At 36.9% G+C, this 21,730-nt stretch overlaps 1 protein-coding gene and 2 pseudogenes across 1 annotated transcript; 2 read left to right on the top strand and 1 right to left on the bottom strand.

Annotated features, from left to right (window-relative positions):
- Window positions 1–1,690: 1,690 nt before the first annotated feature.
- Window positions 1,691–4,491, bottom strand: LOC140182386 (uncharacterized). The gene is made up of 2 exons (XM_072228573.1): window positions 2,639–4,491; window positions 1,691–2,525 (listed from the first exon to the last, which is right to left on the bottom strand). The coding sequence occupies exons 1-2, from the start codon at window positions 4,489–4,491 to the stop codon at window positions 1,691–1,693; spliced, it is 2,688 nt and encodes an 895-aa protein (XP_072084674.1).
- A 4,180-nt stretch (window positions 4,492–8,671) lies between these two features.
- Window positions 8,672–12,926, top strand: LOC112778937 (putative pentatricopeptide repeat-containing protein At5g65820; annotated as a pseudogene).
- On the top strand, window positions 10,804–12,926 carry LOC112778936 (uncharacterized; annotated as a pseudogene).
- Window positions 12,927–21,730: the final 8,804 nt, after the last annotated feature.

Genomic DNA, 21,730 nt, shown 5'->3' with positions numbered 1-21,730 from the left:
GAGCTTTTCGAATACCCAATCCACCTTCTTCCTTGGTCCTATAAAATTTTGTCCCAATTTAGAAGGTGGACCTTCTTTTCCTCTTCATTACTTTTCCAGAGAAAATTCCTACAAATCTTATCAATCTTATTACAAACCACCTTTGGAAGCTTCATAGTTTGCATACAATAGCTAGGGATAGTGGATAAGACAGATTGGACGAGCGTAGTTCTCCCGGCGAGAGATAAAGTCCTCTTGTTCCAAGAAGACAGCTTGGATTGAATCCGATCAATCACAAACTGAAAGTGTTGCTGGTTGTATTTCTCGTGAATGAGGGGGACTCCTAGATATCTTCCTAGATTTGATGTGAGTGGCACTCCAAGATCCTGGCTAAGTTGTTGCTTGATGTTGTGGTTCACGTTCTTTGAAAAGAAGACACACGACTTGCTAAGGTTGAACTTTTGCCCTGAACTATCACAGAATATTTGAAGGGTCTCCTTAATAACTCGAACCTGTTGCAAGCTCGCCTTGGCAAACAGCACCAAGTCATCTGCAAAGCATAGGTGAGAAATATTAGGTCCGTTTCTGAAAAGGGTTATAGGTTCCCACTTTCTATTCTCTACTACTTTGTTAATCATATGTGATAATCTTTCAATACATAAAACAAAGAGGTAGGGGGAAAGAGGGTCTCCCTGTCTAACGCCTCTGGTAGGAGAGAACGTTTCAGATGGTGATCAATTCCATAGGAGATTCATAGTTGGGGATGAAATGCAATAAGCAACAACGTTGATAATGTTCTCTGGGATTCCCGCATCCTTTAAAGTATCCACCACAAAGTTCCAGTTTAATCTATCATAAGCCTTTTCTAAGTCAATTTTTATCGCTATTAAGCCTTTGCCTCGGTTCCTGCTCCTCATAGTATGGACCACTTCCTGTACCACAAGAATATTATCCGCACTAACCCTGCCAGGCACAAAGCTAGATTGAGTGTTAGCAATAAGAGTAGGCATAAAATTTTTAAATCTAGAAGCCACAGACTTTATAACACACGTTACAGAGACTAATGGGTCTGAAGTGGCTAAAATTTTCCGGAGCTGGATTTTTGGGTATGATAGTAATTAGTGTTTGATTGACTTCCCTGATATTCCTCGGGTCTTGGAAGATGTCCTTGACCCAGCTGGTTAATGATTCCGCTACTATATCCCAGGAGTGTTGGAAAAATTTTGCTGGGATTCCATCGCTGCCCGGTGCCTTCCAACTTCCCATGTTAAATATAGCATTTTTAACTTCCTCTCTAGAGGCTTCCTTCGCAAGCTCAGCATAGTCTTCTTCATGAAGCTTGGGGAACCAGTTTTTAATAGGGTAAGGCTTATTATTCCCGTCTGACGAGTAGAGAGCCTTAAAGAAATTCACTCCCCATTTCTTCAAATCAGCAACATCATCAATCCAGTTACCTTCCTCAACTTTAAGTGCAGTAACTTTATTCCTTCTCCTTCTTCCATTAGCCTTCTGATGAAAGTATTTTGTGTTTTTATCACCAAAGTTAATTTTATTACATCTAGACATTTGTTGCCAATAGCTTTCCTCTTGGATGGAGATGGTCTCATACTCCTTGTTGAGATCATTTTGAAGCTTTTCTAAGAAAGGATTAGGGTGAAAAGATAACTTGTTATTAATACCCTCCAATCTGTTCAGAATTCGTTGCTTTTTTCTAAAGATGTGTCCAAAGATGTCCTTGTTCCATAACTGCTTGGGCTGTGAAATTCCTGACATTTTGAACAAGCCCTTGAGTTTTATTCCAACTTCCTTTCACCAAGTTATTATAGTCTTCATGCAGAATCCAAGGCGCAAGGAATCGAAAGGGTTTATCCCTCCCATCATCATTAGCTACCTGAAAGTCAAGAAGGATAGGTAAATGGTCAGATTTTAATTTAGGGAGATGCTTCACACCAACATCAAGAAAACGATTAGAGAAGGAAATATTGCTGAGAAAACGGTCAAGCCTTCTCTTAATATTTCTTCTTTGCCAGGTGAAAGAGGGCTCTGAGAAGCCCAAATCTTTCAACCCGCAAACATTTAAACAGTTTTGAAACTTATAAGTATCAAGAGAAAGGTTGGAGGATCCCCCTGTGTCATTTATCGTAAGAGTAGAGTTGAAATCTCCTCCTATACACCATGGGCCTGATATGCTATTAGCAATGTCCTCCAACTTATCCCATAGTGCATTGCGATTTCCCACTTGAGGGCTCCCATAAACAGCTGTGAAGAACCAAGGAGGTTCTCTATTCCATTGAACCTCCAAGTGGATAAGCTGTCTATGTATAGTAATGGGTTTGATGTTCCAAAGATCTTTCTTCCATAAACACCAGATACCACCCGAGAAGCCTTCAGCTTCGCTGACACACCAGCTATCGAACCCAAATTTTTTAATAATCAGCTCTGCTTTCTTCCCTGAAATATGGGTCTCAAGTAATATGCAAAACGTTGCCTTATACTTAGTATATAAATCAGTTAGCATAGAGTGGAACCCCTTTGCAGAGGCTCCTCTGCAATTCCAAATTAAAATATTTATCATAAGAAAAAAAACTAGAAAACATAAAAATAAGATGAGGGAAGAGACTCCCTGGACAGAGAAGAGAAGAATTAAATCTCCATATGCCGAATATCCTCGGCATCAGCTTGCTCTTTGACTCTAGAGTTGTCATCATGCATACGACTATCTGTCACTCCAATGTTCTCTACCCTGGTATCCTGTTCACTCTCAGGTGGTTTGTCTTTGATAATTCCTGTTTGACCTTCTACCCTTCCTCCCCCCATAGCGGTGGCTATAAGGTTTTCCGTGTGATGGTCAAGATTGCCAAACAGAGGGATAACATTGTCCTCTTTATGACTGTTGTAGATATTCTTCCCTAACCTACTGAATTGTTTCCAATATTCACTGTGGCTTCCTTCTTTACTTCTGTTATTTGTTGCATCTATTGGAGTGTTCTCTTGCTTCTCTGTATCAACTTGATTTTTTGCTTCAGAATTGAAATTGTTTGTGCTGAGTTGTTGTTTGTGTTTAGAGCTTCCTGCTTGATTCTGGTTATTCCTTCTGCTATTATCAGAGTTCTTGCCTTTGTAGGTTTTACTTGTTGTAAAATTCTTTGCAGCAGCATTATAGTTTCTCTGTTGGTTTTCCATGCTGGTATAAAATTGCACTCCTTTTACGTAAGCATCATTTTTCTTTTCCTTATTAGAATGAATATTCCTTTCCAAATGCTCTCCATTTTCCTCTTCTATCTCTTGCTCCTTTAATGCATCAAATCTGCCCGCATAATCATTTCTTTCCTTTTTTTCAAACGTCTTACCAGAATTTTGTCTATTCCATCTTTGGGGTTTTTTAACCACCATCCATGGTCCAAAGGGACTTTCCTTGTTTTCCAAACCTTCAATATTCAAATTTTGATTGATTTGTGGGATTTGGTTCTGTTGAATATTCTCAACGGCTTGATTTTTCATATCTGATCCCTGATTTTTTGCTATCATATTTTCTTTCCCATTTTGTTCTTGCTGACTCTGCTTCCCTTGTCTCAGGTTTCCGGCGTTGTCACCCCCTCCGTGATGTCTCCGGCTAGAGTCTTCACCATATTTTTTTGCATCTTGTTTGGTCTCTTTTGCCAATTCAACACACCCGTCTATTTTGTGTCCATATCTTCCACAAGAGAAACAAATTTGGTGGAGTCCCTCGTATTCCAATTTGAAATCCTTACCAAGGGCAGTGAATGATGGAACAAGCTTTCTTCTAAGATCTATTTCCACACATATACGTGCAAATTTTCCTCTGGAATGGATTGAGGTGAGCTCGTCGACACGAAGCATGACTCCCAAGGACATCCCTACTTTCCAAAGGAAGTGCTTGTTGTAGAGCTTTGCCGGGAGATTCGGAATTCTCACCCAAGTGGCCAATTTCCGCACCTCTGTTTCCTGTGGGATGAACAATGGTCTCCATTTTTGCACTAACAGATAATGGTCAGCAATCATCCATGGTCCTTCGAAAAGGGAATATCCATAATCCTCCTGAGAAGAGAATCGAACCAGGAAGAACCCTTCTTCGAGATCCATCACTCGGGTAGCCTCCTTTCTACCCCATCTTCTGTTTATCCATCTTTCCATAGTTTGAAGGTTAATCCTCTTACCTAGAGGCTTCACAATCAGCGTCTGTTTCCATGGCCTGCACCACTCGTCATACTCCTCCAGGGTCACTTCGATTGATGGTTTTGGGTTGAAGGGAGCCTGAGACTCTGTACCCAGATCCCCGATTTCATGATCAGAGAGATAGTCCTCTGCCACCATCTCAACAATGTCTTCCGGATTTAATTTATCTAGCCCATCTCCTAATAGGCGATCTCTGTAAGAAACTTTTGCAGGTTGGGTCATAGCAGTTTCAGGCACCATCTCCACATCCAGGTTGGCCTGCTGTCCATCTATCATCACATTGGACTGTTCTCCTTGATTAGATTCTTCTTCCATCACGACATCCCCTATCTTGTTGAAATTATCTTGACTTTCTTCGTGCTTCGTGCAACTAAATCCTCCTCCTCTGATGATCGTTCTCTCTGTGTTTATGAGCAATTAGAGTAATTCTTAATGCTCGAGTCCTTCCTTAGAATTTGACAATAACTGACGAAGACAAAGGCTCTTACTCACAGCCTCATGCAATTGAGACAATGGAGATGGACATAATAATTAACACATTACATTACACATAATCTGACACATCTATATGTAATCGTTTTTGAAAAAATGGTTGTAGAAATTTATTAATCTAATTATTTTAACGGAAGAGGACCATCATGATATTTCAGAATGAAGAGGGGAGTAGTTGATAAAAATGGACTAACCCGAGTGATCAGACTAGAAAATTGGCGACTCGGCTTCTAGGCCGGTCCGGTCTGAACATTGAATTGGATAAAGAACAAATCCGGTGAGAAATTGAGAATTAGTTTGACTCTGTCAGATTTTGCAAAAACCGATGAACCGGCAGGTGTGAGGATCGGTTTCAGAAATTTTTTAAAACCACTCCAACCCCAAAATTCAAAACCACACGTCGTTTGTAAAAATACCTAGCTAGTTCTGAACCCACCCCATCTCCCAGCTCTCCTCTCCCTCTCACTTTCGGAAATGGCAAACCACACATGGAGGCACAGCACTAGCAACTCACATCGGTTCACCGCCACCGGACGCTCGCCGCCGTCGCGGGCCTCTCGCCCCTCTCCTCCGTCTGTGCTGTGTGCTCGGGCTCTCCGTCTCGCCGCGCCTCCGCAGCTGTGCAGCGTGTCATCGTCGTCCGCCATCACAGCACCGAACGCCTGGTGTGCTCCACTACTCACGTCTTGCCTCTCTTCCTGCAACTGTGCCTCTTGGTGAGTGCTCGCGTCTCGCGCGCTGTGCCTCCGTCCCTCCCTCTACTCTATTCCGTGGTTGTTGCTACCTGAACTACTTCTCGTCGTCCACCTTCTACCTCTGCAACAACAGATGCGCATTTAATTTTTTCTAAGTTGATTCATTGATGTTATTGCTGTGAATTTTATTGTTGATTAGTTTATGAGCTGATTAGAAATAAATATGGCAGTAGTTGAATTTAAATGTTGAATTGATTTTTGAATTGGTTTATGAATATGAATATGCAGGGGTTTTGCTGATTATGAATATGGTTTAATTGTTGAATATCATAGTTATCAGACCCCACCGGTTCGACCGAAAATCCAGTCACTCGGTCGGACCGAGCCACTCGTGGAATTGGGTGTATAACGGATCCGGTCGAACCCGATTTGACCCAACGAATTTTCATAAAAACCGGTAACCCGGCCGGTTAATTTAACCCGGTCCGGGTCGTGTTTTTTTTCCTAATACCTAAAACGGTGTCGTTTCAAACGCCCCCTCCCCTTTCGGCCTTTCCCTTTGGATGAAATCCTAATGCCCAAATGCCAAATCGGAGACTCTGACTGAGAGTCCGAGTGGAACACCCCTAACCCAGCCAGTCTCTCTGCTCTCTCCGCCTCTCCCCCTCACCCTCACCCTCACCCCGTCACTCTCTCGTCTCTCCCCTCACCTCGACAGTCGTCACTCTCAGTCGCTCACGGCCCCACCTCGTCGCTCTCTCAGTCTCTCACCTCATCCCCTCACCTCGGTCGTCGCGGTCCCGTGCCCCTGCCCTCGCTTCGCCGGCGGCAGAAGCAGACGGAACCGGATCTGGTCCCTTGGGTGGTGGTGGTGGTCGTCTTCTTGCTTCTCACGGTCTCTGTCTCGCACCTGGTCTCGACCTCTCCCTTCCCTGCGCTCTTCGTCGCCGGTAGCAGAGGCAACAGATCCCGGTGGGCTGGTCTTCGTTGTCGTCTTCTTGCTTCGAGCCTTGCCGTCAGCTTCTCCCTCGCCATCAGCTTCTCCTTCGCCGTCAGCTTCTCCTTCGCCGTCAGCTTCCTTCGTGCAACCCGATTTGGTGAGTTTCCCTGTTCTTTGTGTTTCAATTTTGTTGCTGCATCACTGCACTTTGATTTTGTTGCCAAAATAATTTGTTGCTGAAAGTGTTGATTGTGTTGCTGAAATTTGTTACTGATTATCATGAACCTTGAATTTGTTGATGAGTTTCCCCTGTTCCTTCTGTTTCAATTTTCTTGTTTTTTTTTTGCTGCCTGAAAGTTATCATAGTTTAAGTTTTTGTTGCTGCCTGAAAGTTATCATAGTTATCATAGCTGAATTTGTTGCTAGAACTCTAGAAGTAGAATTTGTTGTTAGCTGTAAGTTGAATTTGATGCTGAACATATCATAAATGTGGTTGTTGCTGGAAGTAGAATTTATTGCTGGATAACTGAGTTGAGTTGAATTTGTTAATGAGCCTTGTTGTTGTGTTGCTTAAAAAATGCTAAATCTTTTGTTGCTGTATGTTAAGGGATAAGAGATAAGAGTGTTGGTCAATAACAAAATCAGTTTGGTAGAGTTAGTTAGGGTTTGTTATTCTGATATCTGATCTTTCTCTTTTCCAACTCTGTTATAAATGAAGCTCTTGCATCCCTCTAAGAGGTGTGTAGAATTGATTCATTGATGGAAGAATAAAATGAAGTTAATTCAGTTCACTAGTTTCTTGTACCTCTCTCTTCAAACTCTTCTTTCTTTGTTTCTGATGTTATGCATAATGCAGTGTTTCTTATGGAAGATATAGATGTAAATCAAAATGAGGAAAATGTTGATCAAGCTCCAAATTTATCCTATGAAGATATAGATGTCGATTTTAATTTTTAAGATCACTTGGACTTGATTTATCGATTGTGTTATCTTTTGCTTGCTCTTGTTTATTTAAATGGAGAAAGTATTTTGTACTAGAAGCTAGTTTATTATCTCTTTTTACATCATTAGTTATGTCTAAAAATTAATATTTGATTATTATTATTATGTTTGTTCAGACTTGCATTTTAAGTTTTAATACGTAATTTTAATTTTATTTATATAATTTATATTTTTTTAAATTATGACCGGGTTGATTGCCGGTTCGATTCTGATAACTATGTTGAATATGTAGTGGTTTTGTTAATTGTTGAATTGGTTTCGCTGGTTATGAATTTTTTTTATTGTTGATTGTTGTTGCTGTAATGATGCTGGTTTCTTTTGCTATTAGTTACTTAGTTGATTGAATTTTTTTTCTTTTATGGGATTTTAAGATGGCTTCATCAGAAACACCATCATCCCAAGAACATCAGATGAAGATATACCTAGACTTTGAAATTACTCCTTGGACATAGTTTATGGATTGTTATTTTTATTGTGTCAAATAAGACACTATTGTAGTAGTGTTGACTAATTTTATGTCTATTTTTGTATTAGTTATTTTTAGAATTTGAGATTTGATTGTTGTTCAAATGTTAGTGAAGACATGCATTTCAATTTTTGATTATTTTATATTTTTCTTTAAATAAGACCGGATCAATCGGTTGAATCAGTGATCCAGTAGTCTGACCGTTTTGATCACCGGGTCAGTTATGACAACTATATTTTGGGGACGCCACTGCAAATGGCCAGGGGTGGAATATTACTCATATTGTTTATTTTTTTAGATATAGGTAAAACTTTGGTGTAACATTCAGTTATTGGATTTTATGGTGTTTTTCAAAATTCTGACCAATACACAGGGGCCTATTGTCCCGCCCCCAGAATTTTGAAAAACACCATAAAATCCAGTAACTGAGCGTTACACCAAAGTTTTTTCCATATCCAAAAAAACTAGCCAATAAATCTATCCAAAATTTTTCTTATGTCCATTTTTTTATACGGTAGTAACCCAATAGGCACCCGTTAACAGATTAGTATTTGCAGCGGCGGGACATGGGATGCTGAGAACCTCACGGATGAGCTCTGGTTCCAGCTGAACACACTAACGGCGACTCCCACAAAATTAGATCTTGCTCTTCATTCACTCCTTTCTTGGCAACTCCATTGCCTTTCCTCAAGGTATGCCTCAATTTCAGATTCCAATTTGCGATTAACAAGAGTTGGGTGCTTTGCTTTATTCCACTGCCAAATTCTTGACGCCATTCTCCAATGCTACTTTGTCGTTGTTCCTAATCTCACCCTCGTTCCTCTCAAATCGAATCATCTGGCGGCGGCGGAGTACCAAACCAGGGTTGAGTGAGCCTCACTGTCTCCGGCATTCAAGAAAATGCAGAGATTTTCGAGAAAAACATTGCTTTTCTTCAAAAAAGTTATCTTTTTCCAACTTCCCTTGACAAATTCATTAACAGTCATTGGACATGAAAATACACTATCCCAGCTGTTTTCTACTAGTTTTGAGGCGTGTTCACCACCACTCAATCATAAGTCCTCAGAATTTGATAATAGTAGCAGCTGCATCAGCAGTGCCGCGTCAAAAAACCATTTTGGCCTTATTCACCTTCAATGTAGTCCAGAAAAGGATATAAATGACCAAAGCTACGATGAGTTTGCCTCTGATGTGGAAAAAGTTTTATAGAATATTGAGAAAATACCATTCTAGGGTTCCCAAATTGGAGCTTGCTTTGAAAGAATCTGGAATTGTTGTGAGGCCTGGATTAACTGAGCGCATCTTGAATCGATGCGGCGATGCCGGGAATTTGGCGTATAGATTCTATGCATGGGCTTCTAAGCAGTCCGATTATCAACACAGTCAAGAAGTTTACAAAGCTATGATTAAGGTTTTGGGCAAAATGCGGCAATTTGGAGCTGTTTGGGCACTAATTGATGAAATGAGGCAAGAGAATCCTATGTTAATTTCTCCACAGATGTTTGTTATTCTGATGAGGAAGTTTGCTTCTGCAAGGATGGTTCAGAAGGCTATTGAAGTATTAGATGAAATGCCCAATTACAGATGTGAGCCTGATGAATATGTTTTTGGGTGTTTGTTGGATGCATTGTGCAAGAATGGTAGCATTAAGGAAGCCGCTTCGCTTTTTGAGGACATGAGATATCGATTTCCTCCAACCATCAAACATTTCACTTCCTTGTTGTACGGTTGGTGTAGAGAAGGGAACCTTATGGAAGCAAAACATGTGTTGGTGCAGATGAAGGATGCAGGCATTGAACCGGATATCGTTGTTTATAACAATTTGCTTAGTGGTTATGCTCTAGCTGCGAAAATGGGGGATGCTTATAATCTTTTGAAGGAGATGAGAAGGATAGGTTGTGGACCGAATGCAACCTCGTACACAATTTTGATCCAATCACTATGCAAACATGAAAAATTGGAGGAGGGAATGCGGTTATTTGTTGAGATGCAGAGAAATGGCTGTGATGTGGATGCCATAGCCTATACAACATTGATTAGTGGGTTTTGCCAGTGGGGAAAGGTTGAAAGAGGTTATGAGCTTTTGGATCGGATGATACAACAAGGCCTTGTGCCAAATCAACTGACTTATCATCATCTCATGTTGGCCCATGAAAAGAAGGAAGAACTGGAGGAGTGTATGGAACTGGTGAATGAGATGCACAAGATTGGTTCCACTCCTGACCTTAACATCTACAATACGGTTATTAGGTTGGCTTGCAAGTTGGGAGAGATCAAGGAAGGTGTTCGGCTTTGGAATGAAATGGAAGCAAGTGGGCTTAGTCCAGGCATTGACAGCTTTGTCATAATGATTAATGGCTTTCTTGAGCAAGGTTTTCAGATTGAAGCTTGTGAACATTTCAAGGAGATGGTTGGCAGAGGGCTTTTTACTACCCCTCAATATGGTACATTGAAGGAGTTGATGAATTCCCTTTTAAGAGCTCAAAAGCTTGAACTGGCTAAGGATACTTGGAATTGTATCACATCTACCAAAGGGTGTGAGCTGAATGCGGGTGCATGGACAATATGGATTCATGCACTCTTTTCAAATGGGCATGTGAAGGAAGCTTGTTCCTTCTGCATAGACATGTTGGATCAGGGGTTAATGCCACAGCCGGATACTTTTGCCAAGCTAATGCGTGGTCTGCGAAAACTATATAACAGACAATTTGCGGTAGAGATCACTGAAAAGGTGAGGAAAATGGCTGCTGATCAGAAGATCAGTTTCAAGATGTACAAGCGGAGAGGAGAGAGGGACTTGAAAGAAAAAGCGAAGGAGAAAAAGGATGGGAGGAAGAGGAGGGCGAGGCAACGCCATTGGGGTGGACGCCGTCAGAAATCTAACACATTATAAATTTCGCTAGTGAAGCTTGACATACATTCTAGAGGTTCCCCAAACGAGACACTCATTTTGGACCAGAATTTGGTGAAGCAATTTAATTGGATGAAAATTATTGATGTTATTTGGTTTGATTCAAGGCATGATCGAAGACATGGGAGAAGCTGCTTCGTTCTTTGAGGTATCAATTTCTATGTTTTACTTAATGCCTTAATGGATATATATTGAGGCAAGGAGTGGTTTGCATTTTAAATTGGACAAGGGTTTATGAATGACAAGGGTTTATGAATGCAATTGAATGCTTTATATTAAGCTTATTATTACTTTTTTTTTAATGTGAAAAAGGGCTTGTATCGTCGCATCGGTAGTATATTGTATTACAGATTATTTGTTGAAATTTTTTAATATATGCTGCTTTTTTTATTACTTCTCTAACAGAGGATATGACCCATCCACTTCACCATATCAGTGCTATTAAGCACATTGCTCATGGGCAATTTGAAGAGGAACTTCTGAGATTCCTGCAGCATTGTGCAATATTGATTTAGGGGCTCTGGAAGCGCATTGCTACCTCTTAAAAGGTGAAATTAAATGCTTTACTTGCTTCTTGTACATTATGCTCCGATTGTACTTTAGTGTTTTTGGCAGCAACAAATTTAAAATATTCTCTATTTAGGTAAATAAAACCATGAATAACAACAAACGCACCAAAAAATAGAGTATAAACTTTTCTTTGTATTTGATTTGATTGTATAACTATTGCATTGTGTTATTTACATATGTACAAAATTAGTGGGATCAAAATTGCTTTATGTTGAACATAGTCTCTATTGGGATAATATGTTCAAAAGGGGTTGTCCTAGTCTTAATCATACTCCTAAATAAGCTCTCTAATTTTTTCTCAATGCTTTCAATATCTCCAAAGCCTCCAATTGCTCATTTCCTGCTTTCATGTTCGAACCATCAGCACCTTCCTTTAAAATGATGTTCAAAGCTGCATCCACCAATTGCAACTCATTGCAATTCTGTATTATCTTCAGATGCAATCACTCCCTTGTGCATCAACTTGTTCATCCATTTGGTTGCCTTTGACTTCGACGCTGGACGAGCGAAAAATGTCAAAAGCAGTAAAGCATTAAAGCATTCTTGTGTTAACAAAACTTTTCTCTCTTTTCTTTAAAACAAAAACAAAAGATGGATCATGAACCATTTCTAAATTACCCTTTTCACATCAACCAGTAAGGTCTATTAGTTTTCCCTCAAGAACACATCCTTCTTCTCAAAGAATTGAATCACTATTCACACACCTTAAACCACATTATTATTCTTCCCAATCTTTTTCAAGCACTATTTGCTTTGATGCAGAGACAATTCAGAAGGGTTTGGTTGTTCTTGCTGAATTATACAACTTCATGGAGGAACTTCTTCAATCTACACAAACTCAACAAGCTCTTCTACATCACCAAGATGGAAAGATTGTAGAAGAGGAATTAAGTATAGTGGATCAGTTGCATTGCTTGATGCTTGTGGTTCTTCAAGGGATTTGTTGTTAGCTCTAAGGGAACAAGTTCAGTTGCTTCAATTGGCGATTTGACGAACAAGAAGAGGAGATTCAAGCATTGTTGAAAGCAGTGTTTCTGCTTATGAATGCTTTAGAAAGAAGGCAAAGAAAGAAATCACTAAGCAACTTGGTATGCTAAAGAAAATGGAAAGCAACAAAGATAGTTCAATTTCTTCTTTGTTGGGTCAAGATCAGAATCTAGTGTTCTTTGCTAGAGTTCTAAGAGAATCAAGAACTATAACCACATCTATATTTTGTTCTCTTCTATTGTTCAGCCAGCACTTGGAACAAAAGGGTCATCTTTGATCTCAAAGTTGAAGCCAAAAAGATTGGTCTTTTCTTCTTCAAACAAGGAACTGAATAAGAACAATGATGGAGTGGTAGCAGATCTCAACATTGCTCTTTGTTCTCTCCTTGGAAGAGAGAAAAATGGTGGTGATTCAATTAACAGTGAAGTTCAAGGAGCATTGAGAGTTTTAGAGACACTTATTGCTGATCTTGATGGATTAGAGGGTGGATTAAATTGTATGTTTAGATGTTTAGCAAGAAATAGAGTTTCATTTCTTAATATGCTACTCATTAGTAATTAATTAGCACAATGATTTTGAGTGAGGTACATATAAATTCAATGTCTTTTGTAAATTTAAGAATGATCATGTTGTTCGAGTTTTAACTCGTAAGGATTTTGAATGAGAGAATCATTTTTTTTAATTCAATTTTGTCTACTAAAAGTTTCCATATTCATTATTTTTTCCTAAAAGTTAGATTCTGTCAATGGCACTTACAGCCTAAAACAATTTTTTTTTTTTTTTTAAAAGAAGGAGCTCAACACACATGTGGAGCAAGAAATACAAATAATCATAAGCCTAAAACAAATTGTTTTGCACTTTATAAAATTTGATACATTCAAAATTTTTAGATACATTAAATTTAAAATTTACCAAATTGGAATAAACCATTTTTTTTTTTTGAAAGAGAGAGATACAATTATTTGATCAAACACTAATAATTAATTCAGGAGATGGAGCATTTCTATCAAAATTTGAATAATATATCACATTTTTCTGATAATTATGTCCTTTTTTTGGAGCTATCGGGCATGTTTTATTAAACAAAACACAATAATTACTTTGATATAATTTTTATTAATAAAATTATTTTTTCTTCACATAAGTCATGATATCATATTATAAATACTAAAGCATAGCAGGACAATATGTAAGCATACTTTGAAACAAATATTATTGTATTACCTAAGGTAAATAGCACATAATTTATCCATTTTCTATTTGGCTCAAGCAGGCTAAGGTTAATTGACTATTTGACTTAGTGTAATAAATTGAGAATTTAGACTGGTTAATGCATATTAAATCGTGCATTACCTAAAAGTAGAGTAACTTGTAGGTAATAACATTACTTTAAAAAAAAAAGGGAAATGAGGCTTTTTATTTTTTATATTGTAGTACAGGTAGTGTTCTTAATAATATGAAAACTTAATGTATTTTTATTTTGTATAGATAGATAAATTTGAGGATTAAATTTGTAGTTTTTATTTTTTAAAAAATAATTTTAAATATGTAAATCAGACTTTTAATTTAGATTTTCTGAATTTTCTTTTTATTGTTTTACCTAAAATTGATCCTCAATTTTTTATCCTCACCCAAAATCTTAACTCCACCTAAATCTGAGCTTCCAATTTGTAGTTTCTAATTAAAAAAAAAATTGTCGGTGTAACCATAAGAAACACACCAACTCTCCAAGATTATGTGTAACACACTCCTCAATCCATTACCAAAAAAATTAGCCGGGAAATGGAGGGTATTATACATTTATGTTACAGTATCGATGACTACCAACCCTTTATCTAATTAAAAGGTGCTTGGATAATACAAACCTTTAATGTAGACGGTGCCATCCTTTTCAAAACTTAAAAAAGCTAATCTTGTATAACTATAAATAAGGCTTCATAGCCTAACGTATGAGACACAGCAATAATAAAGAAAATACTCTCTCTCTCTTTTCTTCTACAATAAAACACTCATTTACTTTTCCTCTTCATAGAATACTAATATAATATTAATATATTATCTTTATAGTAGTATAATAATATTGGTAAATATTGATAGTAGCATTTTTTCTATTTATACTTTATTTTATTACATCTTCCTTATTTATTTTACAACACGTTATCAGCACGAGACTCTGATCAAATTTTTAGGAAGACTTAGGTAACAAATTTTTATTATGTCGAAACTCTCTCATCTTGAATATAATGCTTTTGATATATCTGAAAATAATTATTTATCATGGATACTAGATGTTAAAATCCATCTTGATTCAATGGATCTTGAAGATACCATTAAGGCTGAAAATAATACATCCCAGAATGATATAGCCAAAGCCACAATTTTCTTTCGTCGTCATCTTGAAGAAAGGTACAATTAAAAGATCCTGCAGATCTGTGGAAAGACCTTGAAGAAAGGTACAATCATCAAAAGACGGTGATACCTCCTCAAGCCCGATATGTTAGAGAAAACTTTATCGATCTTCCATGCCTCGAATGTACTCCTACAGTAGCAATCGAGAAAAAAGATTTAAAAATTTTGTTTGAGCTAATTTCTTGCTTTCTTGTCGCAACAATGAATTACTCTTAAGAAATCATGAAGCGCACCCAGCTGACGCCGCCCCATTTCCTGAAGCAAATGCGGCAAATTATAACACCAGAAGAGATAAATGGTAAGATTTTGATAACAAGAAAAGTTATGGAAGGAAAAGAAATTATGTTCATAAGAAAGGATCTCATCAGAAGTGGGATAAAGAAAGAAATAATGGGTAAAGTATATCAATTGAGGATAAATGCTTCCGTTGTGGTGGAAAGGGCCATTGGTCACGTACCTGTCGTACCCCAAGGCACCTAGTTGATCTTTATCAAGTATCCTTGAAAAAGGATGACAAAGGAAAGGAATCAAATTATGAAATTTCCACCTAAAGGAAATATTGGCTATTTGATCAATGATGGAATAGTTTGATATATGTATGTGTTTGTTAAGTATTCATGTGAATAATTTTACTATGCATGTACTTCTACTCATTTTATTATTATTATCATTTATTTTTGAAGAAAAATGGCAAGGACATATTCTGAAGATATTTGCCTTGCGGATAGTGCGAGTTCACACACTATTCTTAAAAGTAATATATATTTTACCCATCTTATGCCAAAAGATGAATATGTTAATACTATTATTGGATTGGACAATGTGGTAGAAGGCTCTAAAAGAGCTATAATTTTATTTTCTGGAGGAACAAAATTTATAATAAATAATGCACTATTATCTACCAAGTCCCTGAGGAACTTGTTGAATTTCAAAGATATTCGCCGAAATGGATATCATGTTGAGACAATGAATGAGGAAAATCATGAGTATTTATGTATCACAACTCATGATTCAAATAAGAAGGTCATATTAGAAAAGTTACCCTCACTTTCATTTGGATTGTATTATACCAAGATTAGTGCAATTGAATCACATGCCATTGTAAACCAGAAGTTTACTAGCCCAAATGAATTCATAACTTGGCGTGATAGATTGGGTCATCCGGGAACAACCATGATGAGGAGAATTATTGAAAACTCTCATGGACATTCACTAAAGAACCAGAAGATTCTTAAATCTAGTGAATTTTGTTGTTCTCAAGGGAAGTTAATTTTAAGGCCATCACCAGTAAAGATTGAATTTGAGTCCCCTGAATTCCTAGAAAGGATTCAAGGTGATATATGTGGACCTATTCATCCACCATGTGGATTTTTTAGATATTTTATGGTCCTGATAGACGCATTTTCGAGATGGTCACATGTGTGCTTATTATCTTCTCGCAACCTGGCATTTGCGAGATTACTGGCTCAAATTATTCGATTAAAAGCACAATTTCCAGAAAATCCAATCAAAGCAATTCGTCTTGATAATGCTGGTGAATTTACTTCCCAAGCTTTTGATGCTTATTGTTTGGCTAATGGAATAAGTGTTGAACATCCAGTAACTTATGTTCACACACAAAATGGGTTAGCAGAATCACTTATTAAACGCCTCCAATTAATTGCTAGACCCTTGCTTATGAGAACAAATCTCACAACCTCGATTTGGGGGCATGCTATTTTACATGCCGCAGCACTTATTCGTTTGAGGCCAACGAGTTACCATCAGTTCTCTCCTATGCAATTAACATTTGGCCAGCAACTAAATGTTTCCCATTTAAGAATATTTGGGTATGCGATATATGTTCCCATTGCACCACCTAATCGCACCAAAATGGGACCCCAAAGAAAATTGGGGATATATGTTGGATATGATTCTCCCTCTATAGTGAGGTATCTTGAGATACAAACTGGAGATGTATTTAAATCCCGGTTTGCGGATTGTCATTTTGATGAATCAAAATTTTCAACATTAGGGGGAGAGAATAAGTTTCCTGAAAAGGAACTTAATTGAAATGCATCATCGTTGATGCATTTAGATCCTCGATCAGGGAAATGTGAACTAGAAGTTCAAAAGATTATATATTTGCAAAGAATAGCAAATGAATTGCCTGATGCATTTTCCGATACAAAGAGGATAACCAAATCTTATATACCAGCGGAAAATGCCCCAATTCGAATTGATGTCCCAGTAGGACAAGTAGCCACTGAAGCAAATTCACGCCAGAAGCGTGACAGGCCTGTCGGTTCCAAAGACAAAAATCCTCGAAAAAGAAAAGAGGTAAATACGATTTCTGTTGAAAAAGATATAGTAGAGACACCTGCAGTTGTCTAAAATTCTGATATAATGTTAAGGCCAGAAGACGTTCAGGTACTTGAAAATTGTGAAAACGACGAGATCTCGATAAATTATGTCTTTACAGGAGAGAAATGAGACCGAAATAAGACAATTGTCAATGAAATATTTGCATATAATGTGGCATTGAATATCATGCATGAATGTAAGGATCTTGAGCCAAGATCAGTCGAAGAATGTCGACAAAGGAATGATTGGCCAAAATGGAAAGAAGCCATGAAGGCTGAATTAGACTCACTTGCAAAACGTGAAGTCTTCGGACCTGTAGTCCGTACACCAGAAGATGTAAAACCTGTTAGATACCGATGGGTATTTGTGAGAAAACGAAATGAGAAAAATGGAGTTGTGCGCTATAAAACTCGACTTGTGGCACAAGATTTTTCACAAAGGCCCGGTATAGATTATGAAGAAACGTATTCCCCTGTAGTGGATGCGATAACATTGCGTTATTTGGTCAGTTTATCTGTATATCATAAACTGTATATGCATTTAATGGATGTGGTAACAGCCTATTTATACGGCTCATTAGATCGAGATATCTATATGAAAGTCCTGAAGGACTAAAGATATCTAAACCATCCAATGAATATTCACAGGGATTATATTCAGTTAAATTGCAAAGATCTTTATATGATCTAAAGCAATCTGGACGAATGTGGTATAATCGTCTTACTGAGTATCTGGCCAAAAATGAATTCAAGAATGATGATATTTGCCCATGCATTTTCATAAAGAAATCTGCATCTGGATTCATAATAATTGCTGTGTACGTTGATGCTTTAAATATCATTGGAACTCCTGAAAATATTTCAACAATTATAAAAAACTCTGAAAGAAGAGTTTGAGATGAAAGATCTTGGAAGGACTAAATTTTGTCTCGGCCTGCAGATCGAGCATACAAAAGCTGGGATCTTTATTCATCAAGCGATATACACAGAGAAAATCTTGAAGAGATTTTATATGGATAAGTCACATCCATTAAGTACTCCAATGATCGTAAAATCTTTGGATGTGAAAAAAGATCAATTCCGTCTTAAGGAAGAAAATGAAGATATCATTGGTCCTGAAGTACCATATCTTAGTGCTATTGGAGCGCTAATGTATCTTGCTAAAAATACACGACCCAATATATCATTTGCTGTAAACTTACTAGCAAGGTATAGTTCTTCTCCAACTAGAAGACATTGGAGCAGAATCAAACAAATCTTTCGATATCTTCATAGAACGGTTGATATGGGATTGTTTTATCCCTATGGATCTAAGTCACAACTAGTTGGCTATGCAGATGCTGGCTACTTGTCTAATCCACATAAAGGGAGATCTCAAACAGGATATCTGTTCACATATGGTGGTACAGCTATATCATGGAGGTCCACAAAACAGACGATAGCAGCAACCTCCTCTAATCATGCTGAAATACTCGCGATACGTGAAGCAAGTCGCGAGTGTTTTTGGCTCAGGAGTTTGATCAAATATATCCTATCATCATGTGAACTGATTGACCAAAAGATAGCTCCAATTGTCCTGTTTGAAGATAATACAGCATGTATTGCTCAACTTAAAGGCGGATATATTAAAGGTGATAGAACAAAGCATATTTCTCCCAAATTCTTCTTCACTCATGATCTTCAAAATCAGGGGACAATTGATGTCCAACAGATCCGCTCAAGTGACAATCTGGCAGATTTGTTCACGAAGTCACTCCCAAAATCCTCCTTTGAAAGATTGGTACATGAGATTGGGATGCGCCGATTTTGAGATATTAAATGTTGGCAAGAGGGGGAGATTGTACTCTTTTTTCCTTGGTCAGGTTTTTTCCCATTGTGTTTTTCTTGACAAGGTTTTTAATGAGGCAGTCCCAATCACAAAGAATATTGTACTCTTTTTCCTTCACTAAAGTTTTTCCCATTGAGTTTTCTTTAGTAAGGTTTTAATGAGGCATATTCATAATAGTCATCCAAGGAGGAGTGTTACAGTATGGATGACCACCAACCCTTTATCCAATTAAAAGGTGCTTGGATAATACAAACCTTTAATGTAGACGGTGCCATCCTTTCCAAAGCTTAAAAAAGCTAATCTTGTATAATTATAAATAAGGCTTCATAGCCTAACGTATGAGACACAGCAATAATAAAGAAAATACTCTCTCTCTCTCTTTTCTTCTACAATAAAGCACTCATTTACTTTTCCTCTTCATAGAATACTAATATAATATTAATATATTATCTTTATAGTAGTATAATAGTATTGGTAAATATTGATAGTAGCATTTTTTCTATTTATACTTTATTTTATTACATTTTTCTTATTTATTTTACAACAATTTATACTATTATCTTGTCTTACTTTCTTTTTTTCTAATAAATTTTTGTGCATGATTATGCTCCTTGTATTTTTGTTAAGAGACTATGGTGGTCTTCTATATTTTTTGTGATGGGTCGTCTTCAACTTATTATTATTATGACATTTTTATTGGACCGGATTTTATGGGCTTAGTTTATGTGTAGATTTCTTTTCTATAAAGTATCAAAAATAAATAATTTGAATATTTTTGGTAGGCCTAGGCCTGCTTCATAATCAGGCTTTGATCTCTGCTTCCCACAGGAACAATTAATAGATAGAATTTGGCCAGATTAGAAAATTGGGCCTTTATAAGAAATAAAAAAAAAGGAAATTAGAATAAACAAAAACAAAGGTACCTGGTGTACATAAAAAAAAAACGTCATTCAATTAATTATTAATATAAATATAAAAATACAATATATATATATATATATATATATATATATATATATATATACATAAATACATGATCACTGATTTTTAGTGTGCACATAATATTTTTGTAAATAAAATAAAAATATCAACCATGCACACAAAAAATATGCATGATATGTGTTTTATATTTTTAATATGTATTTTGTACTAATTTAGTAGTTGATATTTGATATATACATATTATTTTTGAAAAACTATTTGTATATTTAATACCCTAAAATTTAGAAACCGAAAAGGGAAAAATTGAATATGAAATGAAATTATAATGAGTTCGTTTAATATGTAATATAGAGAAATAGAAGAGAAAACAAAAGCCAGTAATGTTTGGTAGAAATTTTATGAATATGAAGAAAATGATGCACATGATATCACGTTCATTATGACATTTGAACTGCTCTTAGAAGGATCAAGGAAGATTCAAGTATCGAAACAAGCATATTTTGAGCATCAAGATCTTAATATTCTAAGGAAAGTCATAGCAAACATGAGCAAGTTGATTGATGCATAAGGGACAAGTGAACATGCTTTCTCTTTAATTAGATTATGTTCAAATCCTCTTATGCATAACGGACAAGTGAATATTTTAAGGAGATGGTTGGCAGAGGGATTTTTACTACCCCTCAGTACGGTACATTGAAGGAGTTGATGAATTCTTTTTTAAGAACTCAAAAGTTTGAACTGACTAAAGATACTTGGAATTGTATCACATCTACTAAATGGTGAGCTGAATATGGATGCATGGACAATATCAATTCATGCACTCTTTTCAAAGGGGCATGTGAAGGAAGCTTGTTCCTTCTGCATAGACATGTTGGATTAGGGGTTAATGCCACATCCGGATACTTCTATCAAGCTAATGCGTGGTCTGCGAAAACTATATAACAAACAATTTGCGATAGAGATCACTGAAAAGGTGTGGAAAATGACTGCTGATCAAAAGATCAGTTTCAAGATGTACAAACGGAGAAGAGACAGGGACTTGAAAGAAAAAGCGAAGGAGAAAAAGGATGGAAGGAAGAGGAGGGCTAGGCAACGCGATTGGGGTGGAAGCCGGCAGAAATCTAACACATTATAAATTTTACTAGTGAAGCTTGACATACATTCTAGAGGTTCCCCAAACGAGACTTTCATTTTAGACCAGAATTTGGCGAAGCAATTTAATTGGATGAAAATAACATCATATATTTTTTACTCGTCTAGCGTCGAAGTCAAAGGCAACCAAATGGATGAACAAGTTGATGCATAAGGGAGTGATTGCATCTGAAGATAACACGGAAAATTGCAATGAGTTGCAATTGGTGAATGCAGCTTTGAACATCATTTTAAAGGCAGGTGCTGATGGTTCGAACATGAAAGCAGGAAATGAGTAATTGGAGGCTTTGGAGATTTTGAAAGCAATGAGAAAAAATTAGAGCTCTTATTTAGGAGCATGATTAAGACTAGGACAACCCTTTTGAACATATTATCCCAATAGAGACTATGTTTAACATAAAGCAATTTTGATCCCACTAATTTTGTACATATGTAAATAACACAATGCAATAGTTATACAATCAAATCAAATACAGAGAAAAGTTTAAACTCTATTTTTTGGTGCGTTTGTTATTCATGGTTTTATTTACCTAAATAGAGAATATTTTAAATTTGTTGCTGCCAAAAACACTAAAGTACAATCAGAGCATAATGTACAAGAAGCAAGTGAAGCATTTAATTTCACCTTTTAAGAGGTAGCAATGCGCTTTTGCAATCCAGAACCCCTGAATCAATATTGCACAATGCTGCAGGAATCTCAGAAGTTCCTCTTCAAATTGCCCATGAGCAATGTACTTAATAGCACTGATATGGTGAAGTGGATGGTCATATCCTCTGTTAGAGAAGTAATAAAAAAAAGCAATATATATTAAAAAATT

Source organism: Arachis hypogaea, chromosome 19 (assembly GCF_003086295.3).
Source record: "Arachis hypogaea cultivar Tifrunner chromosome 19, arahy.Tifrunner.gnm2.J5K5, whole genome shotgun sequence".
Classification (NCBI taxonomy): domain Eukaryota; kingdom Viridiplantae; phylum Streptophyta; class Magnoliopsida; order Fabales; family Fabaceae; genus Arachis; species Arachis hypogaea.
The sequence above is the reverse complement of the archived record's forward strand: the minus strand, read 5'-3'. Positions and strand labels throughout refer to the sequence as shown.